The sequence below is a fragment of the Neofelis nebulosa genome, chromosome 12, assembly GCF_028018385.1.
Source record: "Neofelis nebulosa isolate mNeoNeb1 chromosome 12, mNeoNeb1.pri, whole genome shotgun sequence".
NCBI lineage: Eukaryota > Metazoa > Chordata > Mammalia > Carnivora > Felidae > Neofelis > Neofelis nebulosa.
The window spans coordinates 6,506,737-6,530,903 of record NC_080793.1 but is presented as its reverse complement, the minus strand read 5'-3'; the positions used below and the strand labels follow the sequence as shown (position 1 = coordinate 6,530,903).

Genomic DNA, 24,167 nt, shown 5'->3' with positions numbered 1-24,167 from the left:
CGAACTCACGAACCGCGAGATCGTGACCTGGCTGAAGTCGGACGCTTAGCCGACTGCGCCACCCTGGCGCCCCATAAATAGAGCGATTTCTAACTAAGGAGTCATTAGAGACCACCTAGCCCAAGCCCCTCACTCAGAGAGCGAAGGCACAGAGTGAATCAGCCGAGACAGAAATAGACCCGTGTCTTCTGCTTTACTCTGGCAGATTCACTGCCTCCAGAACTCTGATCGTATTTCAAAAGTAAAACTAGGAAAATGTGCACGTTACTTAATATTCCTCAAACAACACCTCTGAAGCGGATCCTCCTGGCTTACACCTCAAAGACGAGATGGATGCTGGGGAGAAAAAAAAAAAAAAAATGACAGAACTATTTCTTACAAAGGGGCCTGACAATGAAACGTGCTCTTCTGCAGGTGGATGACAGTCAAGGATGAACTGACATTTCAGAAACAACGACCCTGAATCACCGCGCTCAAAGTGACCACAATCCTGCGACCAGAAGCTTAAAACCAACTGCGTATGTAAAGAGTTTCTTTTTTCCTTTAAGTCTTCTCGAGATGCCTTGTCAATTTCCTATTCCATCGCCTTCAGAGAAGAACAGTATAACAACTTATTTTTTAATGTTTTTATTAATGTTCCTCTGTTTTTCAGTGTCACATTCTAAGGGATTTCTTCAATAAGAAAATGATCTTATTTTCTCTTTAGGGTAGAATAAGAGGGTACATGGCAACCCTCTTGTTGAATAAACAGAGAAGGGGCAGCGTTACTCTTATCTAATATGACATCCAAGGATATTGTTCCAATTACTACTGTTTAAAAAATCACCCCCCGGGGCACCCGGGTGGCTCAGTCCGTGGAGCGTCCGACTTCGGCTCAGGTCATGATCTCGCTTTTGGGGAGTTCCAGCCCCGAGACGGGCTCTGTGCTGACAGCTCAGAGCCTGGAGCCTGCTTCGGATTCTGTGTCTCCTTCTCTCTCTGCCCCTCCCCCACTCACGCTTTGTCTCCCTCTGTTTCTCAAAAATAAATAAATGTAAAAAAAATTTTTTTTTTTTTTTTAAATTTTTTTTTCAATGTTTTTTATTTATTTTTGGGACAGAGAGAGACAGAGCATGAACGGGGAAGGGGCAGAGAGAGAGGGAGACACACAGAATTGGAAACAGGCTCCAGGCTCCGAGCCATCAGCCCAGAGCCCGACGCGGGGCTCGAACTCACAGACCGCGAGATCGTGACCTGGCTGAAGTCGGACGCTTAACCGACTGCGCCACCCAGGCGCCCCAAAAAAATTTTTTTTAAATCACCCCCGAAACTTAGTGGGAAAGAACCATTTTATTACGGGTCAGCAATCTGACCGCGACAACTTATCTCTGCTTCTCCATGGCTGGGCCCCAACTGAAAAGGCTTGAAGGCTATGGGGACTGAACAGCTGGTGACTAGAATCATCTGGAAGGCTTTCACTCACATGGCTGGCAACCGATTACGAAAGTTAGCTGGGATCTCAGCTGGGGTGTCAGCAGGAACCTTCATTCAGTCTCTCAATGTGGACTGTCTGGGCTTTCCCAATAAGGCAGTGGGCTGTGTTCTAAGAGTAGGCATCCCCAAAAAAGCACACACTATATTTGTGATCTCCCCACGGAAATCAGAGGGTGTCACTTTCGCCCTACGCCGTTGGTCAAGGCAGTCATCAAGATCTGCCAAGGTTCAAGGGGAAGGGACACAGCCCTCTCCTGCCCCTGCGTGGGAGTCACGCTGTAAGAACACGTACAATTTCAGAGGTTGTTGTGGCAATCTTTGCAAAACAGAGTTGGCCCCCATATGAAGTAGGGCTCCCCCCCCCCCCGTATTACCAATTTTCAACTATCTCAGAGAAATAGAAAGAGGAAAATTAACCAGGCTCAGGTACAAAAGAGATCTCCATCAACAAGGTGTGAACTGCATGATTCTGAACATTCCCCACTCATCTCCAAATGTGAGAACAAGCACACAGGCCGCTCCCAAAGAAATAGAGCCAACCCTATTAGACTGTCTGCAAAACCCTATTCCAACCATATGTGACATGCGCTGCTCTGATCAATTACCGAAAGCAGAATGCCCGTCGGTGGCCATTTCTTTGCATTTTTCTCATTTTTGAATCGGTACGTTAGTTTGACTTCTGAGCATATCAAAACTTCAAGATCTTAGAATAACTTACAAAACCAATCGACTCTGAATAGTCTCCACTCCCCACTCCCCCCCACCCCCGATCTAAGACAAGTTCCACGGAACGGTTCTCAGTAAGGTAAACAGTTCACCAAACAGCACAGCCACTGTCCAAAAGGGCAACGTATTATGACAGTTTTGCTAAGTGACAGAGTTCTAAAGTTAAATAAGAGTGTTTGGAGGTGGGGGGGGGGGGAGGGTGCCTGGCTGGCTCAGTTGGAGGAGCGTGTGGCTTTTGATCTCCGGGTCGTGGGTTCAAGCCCCATGTCGGGCATAGAGATTACTAAAAAAATAACAATACATATTTTTTAAAAAGAGCACTTGGAGGAGTATCACTATAACAAGAGCTCGGAATTTTATCGTTTTAATTCTAGCTTTCCTGATTACCCACACCTATACTGGGTAATCTGACCCAAACAGACATGGCCCTGTTCCCGGAGCTCCAGACACATATATTGAACGATGTACTTGGCATTAAATGCTTCAAGATCTAAGAGGCATCTTGCAAAAATGTCCACCACTACACTTTTGTTCTCCTCCTCATCAACCCTAATTCCTCAGTTCCCAGTGTCTCACACTTGATTTTTCTCCATAGCATTTATGATGATCAGATATATTATGCAGAGGGGCGCCTGGCTGGCTCAGTCAGTAGAGCGTGTGACTCTTGATCTCAGGGTTGTGAGTTTGAGCCCCACGTTGGGTGTAGGAATTACTTAAAAATAAAATCTTAATATATATATATATATATATATAGAGAGAGAGAGAGAGAGAGAGAGAGAGAGAGGGAAGAGAGAGAGAGAGAGAGAGAGAGGAAACAGAGAGAGAGAGAGAGAGAGAGAGAGAGTATCTTAGAATGGTTAGGTCTGTAAGTGGGTGCCAGAGTTAGAAAGCAGCTCCAAATTATCTCTACATTTTACATTTCTTTTTTTTTTTAATTTTTTTAAATGTTTTTATTTATTTTTGAAGGAGAGAGAGAGACAGAGCATGAGCAGGGGAGGAGCAGAGAGAGGGAGACACAGAATCTGAAGCAGGCTCCAGGCTCTAAGCTGTCAGCACAGAGCCCGACGCGGGGCTCGAACTCACAAACCGCAAGATCGTGACCTGAGCCGAAGTCGGACGCTTAACCGACTGAGCCACCAGGCGCCCCTATATTTTACATTTCTTATAAAGAATAAAAACCAGGCATGTGGCTCAGTCGGTTAAGCATCCGACTCTTGATTTTGGTTCAGGTCAGGATCTCACGAACAGTGGGATCAAGCCCCACAGGGGGCTCTGTGCTGACAGCATGGAGCCTGCTTGGGATTCTCTCTCTCCCTGTCTTTATGCCTCTCCCCCATGAGGGCACACGCTACACACAGTCTCTCTCTCTCAAAATGAATAAATACATAACAGAAAAATCAAAACTGAGGGGCGCCTGGCTGGCTCAAGGGGAAAAGCACACAACTCTTGATCTTGGGGTCATAACTCCCCCATATCGGTGTAGAGGTTACTTAAATAAGTAAACCTTAAAAAAAATAATACTAACAACGAGCAAAAGCTGAGAACGCACGAGAAGGAATCCAAGTGTTAAAATAATGCTCCCCGACTGGGTGACTCAGTAGGCTAAGCGTCTGACTTCAGCTCAGGTCATGATCTCGCGGTCTGTGAGTTCGAGCCCCGCGTCGGGCTCTGTGCTGACCGCTCAGAGCCTGGAGCCTGTTTCGGATTCTGTGTCTCCCTCTCTCTCTGACCCTCCCCCGTTCATGCTCTGTCTCTCTCTGTCTCAAAAATAAATAAACGTTAAAAAATAATAATAATAATGCTCCCCGAGCCACGTCAGGATTCCCCAGGAGGGATTTTTAAATGGTAGATTCTCGGGGAGCCTAGGTGGCTCAGTCAAGGAGCCCACTTGGAATTCTCTGTCTCCCTCTCTCTCTGCCCCTCCTTCCTCCTCAACAATAAATAAACATTTCTTAAAAAGGTAGTCTTAAAAATAAATAAAAGTAGATAAAAATAAAATTAAATAATAAAATAAAATAAAATATTAAAATAAAATAAAATAAAAAATAAAATTAAATTAAAAATAAAATAAAATAAAATAATAAAATAAAATAAAATAAAATAAAATAAAATAATAAAATAAAATAAAATAAAATAATAAAATAAAATAAAATAATAAAATAAAATAAAATAATAAAATAAAATAATAAAATAAAATAAAATAATAAAATAAAATAATAAAATAAAATAAAATAAAAGAATAAAATAAAATAAAATAAATTCTCAGACTTGCCAGTGTGGCAAAAGCTGCCACGTAAGAAGACGGTAAACACCCAATATCCAATCTGGGTACCTGGATATAATCTCACAAATGCAAGACTGAACAGAAATTGGAAGTCAACAGGTCGAAACGTAATCGAATACCCTGCAGTCTCTCTCAAGAAAGAACAGATTAAAGAAAAAGGAATCATCGCCACAGCATGTACCAAATGGCCTTTATTCTACCCTTGATGTGGAGCTATCCCCTCTAGAAGGGCTGGGTTTCCACAGCTTGCTGTCACGAGCCAGTAAATGCGTCCAAATCTATTTTGACTGTATGCTCTCCAAGAAACTTTGTGTGGAATCCCGCCCTCCACCTAGATTAGCCCACAGGGAGAAAACGCGCAGCTGGGCATATAGGAAACACTGGCCTCTCTCTGGATATACCCCTCCTGATAAATTTAAAATCTGCATTTTGAGTTCTTCGTCAGTCTTGGGAATTTGGTTAGCGTGAGTCACCTCCAGGCCTAGCAAATCCGTTAGCTTAGTGAAAGCTGGGGTACAGACGCTGGCCAACCCCCGTCCAGACTGTACCACCTGCGCAGAAACAAAGGACCGGAAAGAAGCAACCGTAGGTTTTGGTTTTAGGCCCATCGGGGTTACAAAAGGACCGGAAGCTGACAGGCTATTTAACCCACAAGCCAAAGTGGTGAACTGGGCTCATCCTCCCAATCGCCCGGCTCGCTACTCAAGACAGACCCTACTAGGTGTTCTGTAGGCATTCGAGGCCCCCCGAAAGTTCATTCTAGCCTAATTCCATCCATATAAAAGTAATACTGAGAGGGGCTCTGTACCCCCACATGATGAATCCAATCAGCCTGTTAACACAGCCGGGTCTACAGCAACCTGCCTTCTTTCCAAGCTGCTCAAGGACAAGAACCACGTCTTGGCGCTTAGGAGATGCTCCAAAAATGGGTATTGTGGACAAAGTATGGATGTCTCCATCATTCACATCATATCTGTATCAATATATGCAGTATAATGGTTCAATAAGTCTATACACGACTCAGCGCACATCATGGAAAGTGTACTCTTAATCGCCTTTACCTAGCAAAAAAATTGTTTAAATGTTTATTTATTTTCAGAAAGAGGGAGAGAGAGCGTGAGTGGGGAGAGGGGCAGAGAGAGAGAGGGAGAGAGAGAGAATCCCAAGCAAACTTCATGCTGCCCCAGCAGGGCCTGATGCGGGGCTTGATCCCACGAACCGTGAGATCTCAACTTGGGCCAAAATCAAGAGTCAGATGCTTAACCAACTGAGTCACCCAGGTGCACCGCCCCCCCGGCCCCCGCCTGCCTCCCCTCTGGGAACCACCAGTTTGTTCTCTGTATTTAAGATTCGGTATTATCCCTTTTCTCTGTGTTTTGTTTCTTAAATTCCACCTATGAGTGAAATGATATGGTATTTGTCTTTCTCTGACTTATTTCACTTAGCATAATATCCTCTAGGTCCATCCAGAGTCTCTCAATGGCAAGATTTCATTCTTAGGGGTGCATACATCTTTTTGAATTAAGAGTTTTTGCTTTCTTGGGGGTAAATACCCAGTAATAGAATAGCTGGGTCATACGGTAATCCTATTTTTAATTTTTTGAGAAACCTCCGTACTGTTTTCCACAGCAGCTGCACCAATTTGCCTTTTCACCAACAGCGCAAGAGGGTTCCTTTTCCTCCGCATCCTCACCAACGTTTGTTATTTGTCTTTTTGATTTTAGCCATTCTCACAGGTGTAAGGTGATATATCTCATTTCATTTGCCCTCCTCTGACGATTAGTGATGTCGAGCATCTTTTCACGTGTCTGTTGGCCCTCTCTATGTCTTTTTTGGGAAAACGGTCAGGTCTCTGCCCATTTTTTGATCAGATTATTTGTGGGTTTTGGGGTGCTGGGTTGTACACATTCATTATATAGTCTGGGTATTAATGCCTTATCAGATATATCATTTGCAAGTATCTTCTCCCACTCTTTTTGTTTCGTGTGTGTTTCGTGTGTTTCCTTCACTAAACAGAAGCTTTTTATTTTGGTGTAGCCCCATGCTGTTAAAATTTACATACCGCCCAAAGCCATCTACAGATTTAACGCAATCCTCATCGCAATCCTCATTGAAAGACCAACAATGGTTTTCACAAAACAGAACAAATAATACTAGATCACTTACTTTTAAGGCCAAGTAAAATTTAAACATAAAAATTTAGAGGCGCCTGGGTGGCTCAGTCAGCTGTGTGTCTGATTTCGACTCAGGTCACGATCTCACGGTTCATGAGTTCGAGCCCCGCGTTGGACCTCTGTGCGGACAGCTCAGAACCTGGAGCCTGTCTCAGATTCTGTGTCTTCCTCTCTCTCTGCCCGCCCCCTCTTCATGCTCTCTCTCAAAAACAAAATAAACATTAAAAAAAAATCTTTTTTAATAATAAAAATAAAATTGGGGCGCCTGGGTGGCTCAGTCGGTTGAGCATCCAACTTCGGCTCAGGTCATGATCTTGCGGTTTGTGAGTTCGAGCCCCACATCGGGCTCTGTGCTGACAGCTCGGAGCCTAGAGCCTGCTTCGGATTCTGTGTCTCCCTCTCCCTGTGCCCCTCCCCTGCTCGTGCTTTGTCTGTCTCTCTCTCAAAAATAAATAAAAACATTAAAAATAATAATAATAATAAAATTAAAACTTGGAGTCATAGTGGGGTGCCTGGCTGGCTCAGTTAGTAGAGCATCTGACTCTTGATCTCAGGGCCTTGAGTTCAAGCCCCATACTGGGCATGGAGCCTACTTAAGAAATAAATAAATAAAAATAAACATGTAGCATTATAGTGAAAAATATATTTTACATGCACATGTATACTAACAAAATCCAAATTTTTTTGCCCAAACATTGCCAGTCATTTCCATATATACCTATCCTAGTGCAAAAAATTTTAAGCTTCTTTGTGTTCTTTGTTAAGAAGAGGTCAATCTCTGGGGATGCAAGCTGGTGCAGCCACTCTGGAAAATAGCATGGAGTTTCCTCAAAACACTAAAAAAATAGAACTACCCTACGACCCAGCAATGGCACTACTAGGCATTTATCCACGGGATATAGGTGTGCTGTTTCGAAGGGACACGTGCACCCCATGTTTATATAGCAGCACTATCGACAATAGCCAAAGGATGGAAAGAGCCCAAATGTCCATCGATGGATGAATGGATAAAGATGTGGTCTATATAGACAATGGAGTATTACTCAGCAATCAACAAGAATGAAGTCTTGCCATTTGCAACTACGTGGATGGAATTGGAGCGTATTAGGCTAAGTGAAATTAGTCCGAGAAAGACAAATATCGTATGACTTCACTCATAGGAGGACTTTAAGAGACAAAACAGATGAACATAAGGGAAAGGAAATAAAAATAATATAAAAACAGGGAGGGGGACAAAACAGAAGAGACTCATAAATATGGAGAACAAATTGAGGGTCACAGGAGGGGTGGCGGGAGGGGGGATGGGCGAAATGGGGAAGGGGCACTAAGGAATCTACTCCTGAAATCACTGTTGCGCTAGATGCTAACTAATTTGGATGTAAATTTAAAAAAATAAAAAATAAAACAACAACAAAAGAAAGAAGTCAATCTCAAACTAAGCTGAGACGTAGCATAATTCATCAGATGTCTCAGGCAGCAAACATCCAGCTTTTGGGGGGAAATAATGTCACTTCAGGATAACTTAAAAAAAAAAATTGAGATAGAGAGGCTCTGGGTGACTCAGTCGGTTAAGCATTTGAGTCTATCGTCTTTTATCATCTTGGTGAGATGGAGCCCCACATGGGGCTCTGTGCAGAGCGTAGAGCCTGCTTGGGATTCTCTCTCTCTCGCTGCCTCTCCCCTGCTCACTTTCTCTCTCTCTCTCTCTCAAAATAAGTAAATAATTGTCGACATACAGCATTATTAGTTTCAGACGTACAACATAATGATTCTATACTTGTATATATTGTGAAATGATCACCACAGTCTACCTAACGTACCTAATTACAACTTTTTTTTTCTCGTGATCTGTAAGAATAACTTAAAAAAAAATTTTTTTTAACGTTTTATTCATTTTTGAGACAGGGAGAGACAGAGCATGAACGGGGGAGGGTCAGAGAGAGAGGGAGACACAGAATCTGAAACAGGCTCCAGGCTCTGAGCGGTCAGCACAGAGCCCAACGCGGGGCTCGAATCCACGGACCGTGAGATCGTGACCTGAGCCGAAGTCGGACGCTCAACCGACTGAGCCACCCAGGTGCCCCGTAAGAATAACTTTAAAAAAAAAATGTGGTAATAAGAGCCAAAGAGAACTATTCCGCCTGGAGAGGGAACATTAAATTTATATCTTAAGTAGACCCACGTATATTGCTAAAAATTAGTATGGTTAGTGTTATGGAGTCCATTCTATATGTTAAAACAAAAACTTTTTTAAGTAATAAACACGCCTGGTCTCCTAAAGTCCAGACTTTCTTTCCATAGCCAGGATTTCCAGGCATTTTCTCCTCCTATTATTTTATTTCATTGTTAACACGTAAAGAGAATTTTAGGTCAAAGGACAAAGACTTTACCGTGAAAACCAGAAGGCAAGGAGTGAATCGCTCATTTTTCATGAGTCCTGCTTGCAGCAGGGTGATTCTGCAGTTGGCTCCCAAAGAGAGTCGTTTTTTTTCCCTTCCCATCACCATACTCCTTTGTATTTACCCATCACGCCTCATGAACCATCTCAAAGCACTTTACAAACAAGCACTTACCTTTCTGTTTTCTCACAAAGAGGAAGAAAGCATCATCATACCATTTTATGGGTGGGGAAACCAAGGAAGGGAAATGTGAGGGCTTGCCCAACACTAATGAGGGTTAGGTTAGGCAATCCGCAAAGGCCGAGTTGAGCTCTGCTATGCTTTCTCTCTCACGTGGGAACGCCCACATCATTTCTCCCAAGAACCTGTTGGGTATTTTAATGCATTTTAGGAACCTGCTCTCAGTTCTGGTTGTGCCCACACAAGTATAAAGGGAACGGTTCCCTTTAAAGGTGCCACGTTTTCGGGGCGCCCGGGGGGCTCAGTCGGTTAAGCGTTCAACTTTGGCTCAGGTCATGATCTCACGGTTCTTGGGTTCAAGCCCTGCGTCCGGCTCTGTGCTGACAAATCAGAGCCTGGAGCCTGCTTCGGATTCTGTGTCTCCCATCTCTCTCTCTGTTCCTCCCCTGCTCACACTCTGTCCCTCTCTCTCTCAAAATTAAATAATAAAACATGTAAAAAAATTTTTTTAATAAATAAAAACGAAAAAAATTAACAAAAAAAAGTCGCCACATTTCCTTTTGCTGTAGATAGGAGGGGAAAGGGTTAGCTTCTTAGTCTCCAAGAACCAAAACTTTGAAGGCCCTGCATGTGACGGCCAGAAACCCCCAAATGGTCAGTATCTATAACCTCTTCATTCTTTCTCAATTTGATCAACAAAACTTTTCAACAACCATAACACAAATACTTTTCGATAAGACGTACTTTTGTTAGACGGGAAATCAGAACTTAATGTTATCTTAAGATTAACACCTTTGGGGTGTGAAGCGTCTGACTTCGGCTCAGATCATGATCTCGCGGTTTGTGAGTTCAAGCCCTGCATCGGGCTCTGTGCTGATGGCTCGGAGCCCGGAGCCCGGAGCCCGCTTCCGATTCTGTGTCTCCCTCTCTCTCTGCCCCTCCCCTGATTGCACCCTGTCCCTCTCTCTCTCTCTCTCAAAAATAAACATTTAAAAAAATTACCAAAAAAAGTGATACCTTTACAAATTAATTTCTTTATATTAAAAAAGAGAAAAAAAATAACTTTGGATTTGAAAGAATGAGGGAACCACTAGACACGCATGAGACACCTGCTGGTCTAAGGTTCATTCATCCCAGTTTCTGCTGGGGCTGCAGCGCTTAACTCCGTGAGTCACCGGTTCTCGGTGCTTCCCAATATGACTAACAGCAAAGGTTTCTGAAAGCAAAACATACATCGATGCTGGGGACATCTGAGCGAGTGGTGGGCAGAAAAGGGATTGCAAGCTACTAATACGGAAAATGAAGTTTTACGACTACATTTGTCTAGTGTCCGAAAAACAAACAAACAAACCCAAACCTGAAGCATGAACTCCAGGGTTCATTGGTGAGTCTGGTTAAGTCGCTTCACCTCTCTGAGGCTCATTTATAAAACGGGGAAAGCTATGAAGCTCCATGGTCCTTGATAGGTCACAAAAGGAGACATCTAAAGCCTCTAATAGGGGCCCCTGGGTGGCTCAGTGGGTCAAGCGTCAGACTCTTGATTTTGGCTCAGGTCACGGTTTAGCGGTTTGTGAGATGGAACACTGCTTGGGAGTCTCTGTCTCCTTCTCTCTCTGCCCCTTCCCTCCTCGCACTCTTTCAATACAAATACATTGAAAAAAAAAAAACAAAACTGGGGCGCCTGGGTGGCTCAGTCAGTTAAGCCTCCGACTTCAGCTCAGGTCACGATCTCAACAGTCCGTGAGTTCGAGCCCCGCGTCAGGCTCTGGGCTGATGGCTCAGAGCCTGGAGGCTGCTTCCGATTCTGTGTCTCCCTCTCTCTCTGCCCCTCCCCCATTCATGCTCTGTCTCCCTCTGTCTCAAAAATAAATAAACATAAAAAAAAAAACCAAAAACTTAGAAAAAATAAATCCTCTAATAAAGGTGTCCAGGGCACTTAACCATTGGGTTCTCTTCTGTCTTCAGATTTTAAAAGATGGGCAGAAGAATTTTGGTTCTCTGCCTGGTTCCTGGGAAAAGGGGAGGAGCTGAACAGCGTTACAATACGTGGGGGAGGGGCGCCTGGGTGGCTCGGAGGGTTGAGCATCCAACTTCGGCTCAAGTCATGATCTCGCCATCTGTGAGTTCGAGCCCCGCATCGGGCTCTGTGCTGACAGCCCAGAGCCCGGAGCCTGTTTCAGATTCTGTGTCTCCCTCCCTCTCTGCCCCTCCCCCACTTGCATTCTGTCTCTGTCTCTCTCAAAAATAAAAATAAACATTAAAAAAAAATTTTTTTTGGGGGGGTGCCTGGGTGGCTCAGTCGGTTAAGCGGCCGACTTCGGCTCAGGTCATGATCTCACGGTCCGGGAGTTCGAGCCCCAAGTCGGGCTCTGTGCTGACGGCTCGGAGCCCAGAGCCTGTTTTGGATTCTGTGTCTCCCTCTCTCTGACCCTCCCCTGTTCATGCTCTGTCTCTCCCTGTCTCAAAAATAAATAAAAATGTTAAAAAAAATTTTTTTTTAATTAAAAAAAATTTTTTTTTTAATACGTGGGGGAAAGACCAAGGGTTCTAAACACACCCGGTGGGGCCAAGACGGGAAGAATGCCAACATTATTGATTACCTTCAAGCTGGGTGATGACTACACAGGGGTTCACAATAATACTTCCTGTAAGTAGATCTGAAAATGTCCCTAATAAAAAGTTCCAACAAGAATATTTTTGAAGACATTAACTTAAATTTTTTTGTTTATTAATGTTTTTCTTCTTAATGTATTTTTGAGAGAGAGAGACAGAGCGCGAGCGGGGGAGGGGCAGAGAGGGAGACACAGAATCGGAAGGAGGCTCCAGGCTCCAAGCTGTCAGCACAGAGCCCGACGCGGGGCTCGAACCCACGAACCAGGCGATCGTGACCTGAGCCGAAGTCGGATGCTTAACTGAGCCCCCCAGGTGCCCCTATTTTTTATTTTTTTATTAAGTAATCTCTATGCCCAACGTGCGGCTCGACTGACGACTCTGAGATCAAGACTCACAGGCTCGGGGCGCCTGGGTGGCGCAGTCGGTTAAGCGTCCGACTTCGGCCAGGTCAGGATCTCGCGGTCCGTGAGTTCGAGCCCCGCGTCGGGCTCTGTGCTGACGGCTCAGAGCCTGGAGCCTGTTTCAGATTCTGTGTCTCCCTCTCTCTCTGGCCCTCCCCCGTTCGTGCTCTGTCTCTCTCTGTCTCAAAAATAAATTTAAAAAAAGTTGAAAAAAAAAATGTAAAAAAAAAAAAAAAAACAGACTCACAGGCTCTTCCAACTGAGCCAGCCATGCAGCCCTTAACTTAAAAAATGTTTGAAGGCTGAGGAAGAGGGCTCTTGTATCCCACAGGTATGGAATTGCACCCCTACTCCGTGAACTTGGGCAAGTTACTTTATCATTCTGAGCTTCAACCTCCTCTCACAAAAGGGGACGATAAGGGTATGGCCATGGCCGGTGCAGAGATGTGCCACTCAGATCCGGCTTCCAGAAAGGATGCACCGCCCAGCTGCAAGGAGTGTAGCAGACAGCCTCCTTTAGGGTCTGCCTTATCTTGTCAGCCAAGGTCATGGTCTTCTTGTGGCAACCAACCACCAACCAAAGACGGACCAAGGTGGCAGCCAAGGTCACACCGTTCTTGGGGCGGCCCTTGGCCAATGAATGTGCAAGGCAGTACGAGGGCCTAGCCATTTCTGTCCAATGTGAAATTGCTCCAATGGATAATCTTCGCCCTGGAGCTCCTCACCGGCCTGCAAGAGACTTTTGTCAGGCTGCATCTTGGTCCAGTGGCCCCTCCTCGCAATCACCCTTCCCTCTCTTCTCTTCACGGGTGTTACTTCCTAATAAAACTCTCCACTCCTAACTCCTCAACATCTTCTTCCCAGACGCTCGCATGAACGGTACTTACCTCACTGGATTCTTGAAAAGATTAAATGAGGTGATGGATGGAAAATAAATTTTTTTTATTTGTTTTTTTGAGACAGAGACACAGTGTGAGCAGGGGAGGGGCAGAGGGAGAGGGAGACCCAGAATCCGAAGCAGGCTCCAGGCCCCTAGCCGTCAGCACAGAGCCCGATGCGGGGCTCGAACTCACCAACCGTGAGATCATGCCCCGAGCCGAAGTCGGACGCTCAACCGCCTGAGCCACGCAGGCGCCCCTGATGGAAAATAATTTGTACAGGACACGGGAGATGATAAGCTCTCAATAAACAGCAATGTTGATGATAACTACTCAACAGCATGTAGGACAATGGGGCACGGTGCACAGGTGAAAATACCACAAGAACTCTAGAATTTATACAATTTATAAACTATTTCCGCTTATATAAACCATAGAGTAGAGAAGCACAAACAGAAATGGTAGCTGCTAAACTGTATACACTAAAGCCACAGGTGTTAGCCTAAGAGCCAATTGTTAAAAATTTCATTCTCATGACGAGAATGGCATGTTCTACATTTTCAAAAACACGCAGTCGGGGCGCCTGGGTGGCTCAGTCGGTTGAACCTCCGACTTCGGCTCAGGTCACGATCTCGCGGTTCGTGGGTTCGAGCCCCGCGTCGGGCTCTGTGCTGACGGCTCGGAGCCTGGAGCTTGCTTCCGACTCTGGGTCTCCCTCTCTCTCTGCCCCTCCCCTGCTCATGCTCGGTCTCTCTTTGTCTCAAAACTAAATAAAACATTTAATTAATTAATCAATTAATTAATTAAATAAAAACACGCAGTATAACTATTGTGATATTACAGATTAAATGTAAAGAGGTATTATAACTTGCAATAAGAAATTGGAAGCTTCACCTCTTTGTCGTTGTTGGGGGTGGGGGGTGGTGGTTTGAATCTATTTCCAGTATGGAACAACTGAAGTTGTTTGAGCTTTCCGTGAATTTAACAGACAACTTACAAACTGGATGAGATTTACGAGTTAAAAGTTGGTCCAATTGGAAGACCAAGACTAAGGAACATTGTATACGCTCGATTAACTCTCTAATATAATATACATACATGGCCTTTTATGATTTTAACATTTTTTACGATTTATTTATTTATTTATGTAGAAAGAACACAAACTGGGCAAGGGACAGAGGAAGAGAGACAGAGGATCTCAAGCAGGCTCCTTGCTCGGCACAGAACCTGGCGTGGGCTCGATTCCACAACCCTGGGATCACCCCCCGTGCCAAAATCAAGAGTCGGACGCTCAACCGACTGAGCCGGCCAGGTGCCCCTACAGATTTTATGTTTAAGTAATCTCTACACCCAAAGCGGGGCTCGAACTCACCACCCTGAGATCAAGAGTTGTCCGTTCCACCGACTGAGCTGGCCAGGTGCCCCGATTTTAACATTTTTTAACTAAACAATATCGCTAGGCTGAAACCAGTACGCGTTACTAAAAAAGGAAACAAATATTTCATTACAAACACTGATTCCAGATTTCACACCCACGTTCTAAAATCTAATTAGATTAATTCCTGGGGCATTCATGGATTCTCGGTAGCTTGCAGTTTTTAAGTGTCAGAATAAAGCCTTGTTTTTAAATGTGGGCGGTGTTGATGAAACAAGTGTGAGTAATGCAGGAAACACAATCTTAGCTTTAGCTAGGAAGTGGGTGATACTTGAATAGACCTCCAAAGAGCATTTTCCGTGTCGCCCCAACGTACAGCGCGAGTTTAACGTGGTCGCACGGCGAGCACGGGCATTTACAAAACTCTTTTGCGGTACCTGAAATACAGCGTCACCTACCAAAAATGCAGTTTATACGAATTTTCAGGATGATGTCTAGTGTGTAGGGAGGACAAGGAGGTGATGAGGGAATTAAGGCTGCCAGACCTCCCGTGTTTTGTTTCATAACCAGAAGAGGCGGGCAAAGCCTGCTTCATTTTATTTTTTTTTTAATGTTTATTTATTTATTTATTTTTAAAAATTTTTTTAAAGGTTTTATTTATTTTTGAGGCAGAGAGAGACAGAGAGCGTGAGCAGGGGAGGGGCAGAGAGAGAGAGCGAGACACAGAATCCGAAGCGGGCTCCAGGCGCCGAGCCATCAGCACAGAGCCCGACGCGGGGCTCGAACTCACGGACTTGTGAGATCGTGACCTGAGCCGAAGTCGAGCGCTTAACTGACCGAGCCACCCAGGCGCCCCTGGGGAAAGCCTATTTTAATGGCAAGGCAGGGGTGACAGAATTAAACTCCATTTCGTGTGTCTTCTGAAGCAGTTCTGCTCCACTCACCACTGATCTGAGAGTAATGAATGTCTCCCCTGTTGGTCTTGCTATGTTTTATCCCAAATGGAAATCTCTGAATCATTAAGAATAAAGAGCAGAAGGTCTAGGAGTTGTTGTTAATATGGCCCTGCATTTAGCATTCTGCAGTGAGGAGAGGTACTCATCAATCTCCCAAACCTGGAACTTACTAAGTCAATTGGTATTGCCTAGTTTACAATTTTAACACTCTGGAAAGCGTTCTTATAATGAACACACACATGCATAGCAGGCATAAACAGCATGAACGACAGAGAAGAGAGAAACATTCAAGCCTTACTTTAAAAGTAAAAAAGGTACGAGGCGCCTGGGTGGCACAGTCGGTTAAGCGTCCGACTTCAGCCAGGTCACAATCTCGCGGTCCGGGAGTTCGAGCCCCGCGTCGGGCTCTGGGCTGACGGCTCGGAGCCTGGAGCCTGTTTCGGATTCTGTGTCTCCCTCTCTCTCTGCCCCTCCCCTGTTCATGCTCTGTCTCTCTCTGTCCCAAAAATAAATAAAAAACGTTGAAAAAAAAACTTAAAAAAAAAAAAAGTAAAAAAGGTACCTAGGCTGTGCATATTTGTGAACGGGGCGGGGGGGGGGGGGGGGGCTATGGGAAATCTCTGTACTTCCCACTCAATTTTGCTGTGAAACCCAAATGGCTCTAAAAACTGAAGTCTATTAAAAAATAAATAAATAAAAGACGCCTAGAATTATCAGACATGTTTACAACTGCCAGAGGGCAGAAAGGTGGGAAAATTACCCTCCCATTACTTTAAAAAAAAAAAAAAAGCCAATGTTAAATCAAAAGGGACAACAAGGATTCGTTCATTTATTCAGCAAATATTTACTAACTCCTACTGTGAGTCGGGCATTGTTCTCAGTACAGTTATTAGATCACTCTTTCATGGCTGCCTCTAAAAAACTGCATCCCGGGGTGCCTGGGTGGCTCAGTCGGTTGGGCAGCCGACTTCGGCTCAGGTCAGGATCTCGCGGTCCATGAGTTCGAGCCCCGCGTCGGGCTCTGTGCTGACAGCTCAGAGCCTGGAGCCTGTTTCAGATTCTGTGTCTCCCTCTCTCTGACCCTCCCCCGTTCATGCTCTGTCTCTCTCTGTCTCAAAAAAATAAATAAACGTCAAAAAAAAAAATTAAAAAAAGAAAAAACTGCATCCCACAGTCACCATATTTCTCCTAGTGTTGAATGTACATCACGTGCCTGGCAATGTCTTGGAAACTTAGGCTAAAAAATTGCATACAGTAGGGGCACCTGGGTGGCTCAGTCGGTTAAGCGGCCGACTTCAGCTCAGGTGATGATCTCACGGTCTGTGAGTTCGAGCCCCGCGTCGGGCTCTGTGCTGACGGCTCGGAGCCTGGAGCCTGCTTCCGATTCTGTGTCTCCCTCTCCCTCCCACTGACCCTCCCCTGCTCACACTCTGTGTGTGTGTGTGTGTGTGTGTGTGTCTCAAAAATACATAAACATTAAAAAAAAAATTTTTTTTTTAATTACACACAATCAACACAGGGGATTACTATGTTAACCAATAGGTATTATTCAGTCTCGCTGCTTGTTTTCTTGCTTTTGGCATTTGGGCCAGTCTATTTCTTATTAGCACCAAAGTAAAGAAATGATGATGCCAGAGAGGCCGCTGAGAGATAACAAAAGTAGGTTCTGTCACTTAGTCATTTGTCAGCAGCAGAGAGTAGAATCATTATGAGGAAAGCTAAAATTTCCAACGGGCTTATTTATACTTTGCATTAATGAGCGAGCAAATAAAAATCTGAAGTGACACTTCAGTAACGTGTCACTTCCCTCTACTGAGTAACAAAAACAAACAAACAAAAAAAAACCATTCAAATGTAAGAAATTCTTGCTTGGCCATTTCTCCCATGACCAGTCACAGTGTCAACAAATCAGGGCAATCCATTTAACCCTCTTCACATTACCTTTTGTAACAAAGTCTTGAGTAAACGCATTTTGGTTATTCTTAGAAACATAAATCTCTGTTTAGACTCTGATGTGGCAGACGAGAGTTAAAACCTGCTTCAATGCTTTCACTGAAATAAGTAGATATCCTTCAATGTATATAACAGGAGTTAGATCAGTGTCTTGCACACAGTGGCTGTTCAATAAAAAAAATTAAAAACTGATTTAAAGGGAGGGGCGCCTGGGTGGCTCAGTCTGTTGAGCGTCCGACTCTGGATTTTGGCTCAGGTCATGATCCCAGGGTCGTGGGATCCAGCTCTGTGTCAGGTTCTGATTGATTAAAGGGGAATAGTATGGGAGGGGGTGGGGGTGGGAGCACCTGACTGGCTCAGTCAGTAGAGCACCCAACTCTTGATCTCAGGGTCCTTAGTTCGAGCCCCATTTCTGGCGTGAGTCTAACTTAAAAAAAAAAATTTTAACAACAAAAATAAAAGGGACTAATGTGAAGAGTTGTACAGAAACGATTTAATTATACCCTAACCACTTTAAAGCAGCCATTTACACTTCGTTATGACCTTCTGATACAAAAATAGAAAGCCTCAATTTAAATACAAACGATCCAATGAAGTTATTACAAAGTACGGGTCTGAGTTCATTTTTACAGTGGTATGATAACTTCCTGAACATTGCATGATTTCTCAAGGTTTCCTGGAATATGAAAGTAAAGAAGAGAGAGAAAGGTTTCACTCCACCGAAAAGGAGGACATGTGTGGAGACCAGTCCTCGCGTGTAAAGGACCCATTAGAAACCCGTGGGTTTTAAAGGCCTGTGTGGATCTTGGCTAAAGTCTTAAAATGTGTGAGAAACGTGGTGGTATTTGTGAAGGTCTGTGAAAACTGCAACCACCTGTTACAAATAACTCATGGCCACCCAAACCATAGTGCCGTTTCATCCCACCTAGAGACGTAATTCTGACAATTTAGGCTTCTGCGCCCCATCGTTATCTTTTTTTTTTTTTTCCTTTTGAGACAGAGAGAGACAGAGCGTGAACCGGGGAGGGTCAGAGAGAGGGAGACACAGAATCCAAAGCGGGCTCCAGGCTCCGAGCTGTCAGCACGGAGCCCGATGCGGGGCTCGAACTCACGGACCGTGAGATCATGATCTGAGCCGAAGGCGGACGCTCAACCAACTGAGCCACACGGGCGCCCCAACCCCGTCGTTATCTTATTACCCGCGTGCCTGAGTCCAAGCCACCATTCAAGGAAAACCCTCAATGCCTGCTCTGTGCCCGACTGCTGGACACTGCCCACCCCTGTACTTCACCCAGTCTCCTACCACTGAAGGACTGGAGAGTTCTTTTTCAGAATCCTTCATTATTCCAAAGTTTTTCTTAAATCTCCTATACTAATAAAATAAAGCAACTGAAAAGAGACATTTTGTTGCTCTTATACTCCTGGGCATTTCACCTTAAAACTCCAATAATTCACTTCTCTTATTAGTGCAAATAACGTGTTGATTTTTTCCCCTCTATTAAACTCTCAGCCACTCAAGGACAAAGCCCCCCCCCCCACACACACACACACACACTCGAGTGGAATGGTTTTTAGGGGTAACTCTTCACCGACATATTACGTGCACGTATAAAACGGTAACTGATGTGTTCTTCCTTGTCAATCTATCAAGCAAAAAAAAAAAAAAAGAAAGAAAAGAAAAAATTCCAAGTAGTACACATATACTCCCTAACGACCTTTTCCAATTACTTCTATTATAGAAAATTCCCAGCATGTACAGTAGGAAGAGTATCCTGGGTCCTTTGATGCTGATGGCCCAGCTTCAACAGTTACCAGCACACCACCCCCCCCCCACTCGTGCTTCATCAACATCCCTACCCACCACCCCTCCAATTTACTTGGCAAATCAAGGCTCCATGTCATACATATTCCAGTTCCTATTTGTTTTCGGCAAAATTGTCTTTCCCACCCCTCTGCCCTCTAAAGAGCAATGCAGGCGATTGGGGCTAACCGACCATTTTCTTCCCACAGCTACCTCCTCTTTCCGGATCACCTCTTAGGACATTCACTCACACCACTGAAATGGCCACACTGTGTTCAGTCCCTTTAACCCAACCTGTTTCGCCTAAAAATAGATTGCATTTCCCCCTCCTTAATCCCTCTCTCTTGTCTGAACCAGTGCAAAAAGAAATCGTGCCAGGATTTCTATTATCTGGATAAAATTTACTTCTGATTTGTTTCCCCCCACCCCAGATAAGCTTAAAAAGAGCCAAAAGGAGTGGACAAGGAGTGGAAGAGGAAAGAAACACCGCACTTAAAAGGATAGATTTTTGCCTAAGTAGGTATGTTGCAAATACCTAAAACCATCGGTTAACTTTATTTTTTTTTTTATTTTTTTTTTTTTATTTATTTTTGGGACAGAGAGAGACAAAGCATGAACGGGGAAGGGGCAGAGAGAGAGGGAGACACAGAATCGGAAACAGGCTCCAGGCTCCGAGCCGTCAGCCCAGAGCCTGACGCGGGGCTCGAACTCACGGACCGCGAGATCGTGACCTGGCTGAAGTCGGCCGCTTAACCGACTGCGCCACCCAGGCGCCCCTAACTTTATTTTTAAAATGAGTGTTTTGTAAACATCGGCCGAAATTTCGAGCCCGTTTAGACAGAGGATGTTTATCAAATGAATCGCTCTAATTGAAGGGAGCTATTGCCTTCAGGATTTTGCTATCAGTAACAGTAGCTGCTTCTGAGCCGGAGAAATGGTTATGTAAAAACAATTAAAGCCAAAAAAAAAAAAAAAAAAAAATTAAGGGAGGATGCGCTCCGTTTCTATAGCGGCTTGTTTCACTTTGATGCGAGATTTCTTGGCCTCGGCTCAGAGCAACCACCACCCCACACTTTTCTCCTCCACACCCTTTACAAATGGAATTCGGAAAGGAGGCCCTTTGGAGTTCACCATGGGGAAAGGTCTCCTCTTGAGAACATTGCTGGGCGATGATTGAGATTGCATCCACTTCTCCTCCTCCTTCCCCCCCCCCCCCCCCCCCACCGTACTGCCCATCCCCTGCCCGGCCACTTCCCCAGGAATCCAGAGAGAGGCGGAGAAACCAGCTCCATCCCACCGGCCACAGCCTCTGCTCCCCGGGGAGGGCCTGCGCGCTGCCTCGGCGTCCCCAGTTCGCCCCGCTCCGGGGACGCCGTTTCCAGACACCTCGCCGCCTGTTTACCCATCGGCAGCCCCCGCTGGAGGATCTCGGAGGGCGCCCCTCGCCGCCAACCTTCCCCATGTTAAACTGTTTCCTCTGAGCAGTCCAAGAACGGTTTCCCCCCGCGAATGCCTCTTCCTGAAGACATCTCCCCCCAACTACTTTCCCCTCCAGGCCAAACGCCGCAGTCCCCGCGGCAAGCCCAGGATCTGAGCTGCTCCTTGAGAACTACGAGCGCGCCCCGCGCCGCCACGGGTCAGAAGTCCTCGCCCCGAGAGGGAAGACGCACCACTTCTCGCCCGTGTACCCCAAAACCCAAGACCTGGGACCCGGCCGGGCCGAGGCCGCCCCGCCCCCGAGAGGAGCGCCAGATCGGCCCGCACTTCCACTGGGAGAACAGCCCTAGGGACCCGCGGCTGCGGCGCCCGAACGCATCACGCAGCCCCGAAAATCCGACGGCCTCCACGCCCCCTCGAAGCCGGTCGGTCGCGCATCGGTTACTCGACGCGAGGGATTAAGGCTGCTTTTTCCACACACCACTCTGAGCTCGCGGCGCGGGGGACAGGGAGGCCGGCCCGCGCCCCTCGACCAGACCGCCGCGGGGACCTGGATCCGCACCCCGTTCCCAAGCACCGGGGCGAGGCGTTGGGGAGGAGGCACAGGTTCGTGCTCCCTTCCCGGGCCGCTGGGGGGACCCAGATCCGCACCCCTTCTCAGGCCGCTGGAGAGTAGGGGGACCCAGATTCGCACCCCCTGCTCAGGCCGCCGGGGAGACTCAGATCCGCTCCCCCTCCTCAGGCCGCTAGGGAGTAGGGGGGACCCAGATCTGCACCTCCTGCTCAGGCGGCCTGGGGTCTCAGATCCGCGCCCCCTCCTCAGGCTGCTGGAGGGGGTGGGGGTGGGGTGGTACCCGCACCCCCGGCTCAGGCCGCCGGGGAGACCCGGATCCGTGCCCCCTTCTCAGGCGGCCGAGGACCCACACCAGCTCCCCTCGCCTGGGAAGGGCGAATCTGGCTCGCACCTCCCGCTCGGGCCAAGGCCGACGAGGGGCACCGAGCCCCGCGTCTGCTCCCGAGGCCGCGGGGACCCGGACCAGCGCGCCATCGCCTTCACCAAGGCAGCTCGGCCCGCGCCCCCTGCCCAGGCGCGCCAGGCACCTCCCCACCCCCCCCCCACCCCCCTCCACCCCGCCACAGCCCGGCGGGCCCGGTCCCTCACTCACCCAGAGCTCGATGCCCCAGCTCATGGTGCAGGCAGGGGGCGGGAAGGGGCGCGCCGCGCGGCGGGCGCGGCTCTCCGGTCCCCCTCCCCGGCGATCCCTTCGCCCCTTGAGATCCCCGCGATCGAGGAAAGCCCGGTGCGCGCGCGGCCGCCGCCTCCTCTGGCTCGCCGCTCCTCGCCTTGGGTCTCCTCGGCAGCTCCTCCTCCCCGAAGCTCCTCAGCAAAATGGCCCGAGGAAGCAGCCGCCGCTGCCGCCGCAGCGCCCGCCCGCCCGCCCGCCCAACACCCGGAGACCCAGAGGCGGGGGAAGCGCGGGAGGGGCTGCGGGCTGGGGGCGGGGCTACGCCGGGGGAGGGGCCGGCCTGACAGCTCGCGCACGCGCGCGCCCCGCCCCCGCCCCCGGCCCACCTTCCCGCCGGGCGCCCTCCGCCGGGCCTCCGCGGCGCCGGGCTCCAGAAGGACGCACAGGGTGGCGGGAGGGCCGGCGGGATCTGGAACCCGGAGAACTCGCCCTGCCGATTTCTTTTATTTCTTATTAGCCACCACGTTCTGTGCTCTTGGAACGACCTCTCGCCTTTGAACGTAGCCGGACTCTGTTATTAGCGGTGCTCTACCGAGGCCTGGGGTTGCCCCACCGCGCCGAGCGCCAATTTGGACGTAAGGACAATACTTTTCCCTGGCGGCCATTCGCGCCGACCAGAGTTCGCTCGGGTTGCCCTTTTCCCACCGCCCGGCAGCCGCGGAGGCCCGAAGGGCCCCGCGGCCTTGCACGGTGGCAGTGGGGCCTGGTACGGCGATGTCTGCGCCGGATACAGATAGGGAAGTCGAGGCCAAGAGCGACCAAGCAGCTCTGAGGGGCTGGGGAAGGAATCCAGGGGCAGGCAACCAGTGATTTCTAATCTCTGAAACCAGTGGTTCCCAACTTGTTGGGCCAAGAAACGCTCACACGTGAAATAACGTCGCGGCTGAGTGGGTTATAATAGCAAAGGCGTTGGGTCCACGGATCACGCGTCAATCCGGCTTCCTGCACACGCTAGCTGGGTGGCCTCAAGACAATGACTCCGCCTCCCACATGGAGGTTATAAGGATCCATCTCACCCAGTGCTGGAGAGGAACAGGAGATGAGCACCTGTTACCCACCCGCCCAACGTTGGTACACCGAGAGCTGATTTTTCTTTTAAGATTTTAAGTAATCTCTACACCCAAGGCGGGGCTGGAACTCACAACCCCAGGATAAACAATCTCAAGCTCCAGAGACTGAGCCAGCCAGGTGCCCCCAGAGTTGATTTTTAAGTAGATGCTCCCCTTTTCTTTGTGCTCCAAAGGTCTACCCAGATATTTCCAACGAGCTGTGTTGAATTGTGGAGTTCCGACTCTTCCCTCTGAATCACTACGTCCTCTCCTCCCCAAGTTTTCATTTCGCGCGTATCTAACGTTCCTGACTTTTCTGAGTAACTGAGAACTAAAATGGGCCCCATTTTAGAAATACTGCACAATAATGCATCTCTCCAATACCTACCACCCCACCACCACCAGCCTCAACAAGTTTATCATTCTCCATGGAAGGGTGGAGATGAAAAACCCTTGCAGAGAAACCTACGAGTCTACTTCCTTTGTTGGACAGAGTTACAATAAATTGAAACTGTCTAAGCTGTTGGGTGGTTTGGTTTTGTTTTGTTTTTTTGTTTTTCAGTTACCAGCTCCCCCTACTCATTCGCTTTTAGCGCGTGTATTTAAACATTTTTCTCTCACAGTTACCAGGTCTGGGAACTCTTTACTCCAGAGCCTGCTAGATATGCAACAATCAGGATGGCCAGTCTCTTACTCCCAAGGCAGATTAAGAGCCCGACTGAATTGGAAGGCTTAGAATTTCAAACAATGCTGCAAAATTTAGTTTGCTGTCTGGAAATTGTAAAGGAAACACAGGTTAGCTAACGAGACCTTGCTCAGCAATCAACTCAATTTCCCTTCCTGCCAAGGCTTGACTCTTTTTCCAGTCAAATACAATGATCTAATCTTGACTGAGTTCTTGGAGGCTTCTCAAAAACACACTGACCATTTGTGAAAATATGCTAATCAGGAGAAAAAACAACCTGCTGCTCTAGAAGGGAAAGAAGAGGAAGGGACAGAAGAAGAAAAAAAGACCACATGACAATGAAACCTTTTTGAAGTAAGCAGGAAATAGTTATAGGAACCCGTTAGAAGCCACAGTAGCAGAACTCTATGGAACCAGGTTAATCAGACCACACTGCAAAATATCTTTAAGTTCATTAAGTTTGGGTGGTACCTGGAAAAGTTTTGAAAATGTCAGAATCTTCAAGAAATAAAAATAAAGGAAAAAGGCACTACTGA

The 24,167-nt window shown here is 47.1% G+C and overlaps 1 protein-coding gene and 1 long non-coding RNA gene across 15 annotated transcripts in view; one reads left to right on the top strand and one right to left on the bottom strand.

Annotated features, from left to right (window-relative positions):
* Positions 1 to 21,993, bottom strand: part of FNBP1 (formin binding protein 1) — a 145,072-nt gene extending 123,079 nt beyond the window's left edge. For all 12 annotated transcript variants that reach the window (XM_058693818.1, XM_058693820.1, XM_058693821.1 and 9 more), the window contains exon 1: positions 21,817 to 21,993. In XM_058693818.1, coding sequence (XP_058549801.1) covers positions 21,817 to 21,840 — 24 coding nt within the window. In that variant the 5' untranslated portion in view covers positions 21,841 to 21,993. The remainder of the gene's footprint in view (positions 1 to 21,816) is intronic.
* A 214-nt stretch (positions 21,994 to 22,207) lies between these two features.
* Positions 22,208 to 23,469, top strand: LOC131491200 (uncharacterized). 3 transcript variants are annotated; one of them, XR_009251352.1, is made up of 2 exons: positions 22,208 to 22,472; positions 23,141 to 23,469. It is a non-coding gene; the product is annotated as an uncharacterized LOC131491200 (long non-coding RNA). The 3 variants fall into 3 exon arrangements; XR_009251354.1 differs by having other exon boundaries at positions 22,208 to 22,964; XR_009251353.1 differs by having other exon boundaries at positions 22,208 to 22,968.
* Positions 23,470 to 24,167: the final 698 nt, after the last annotated feature.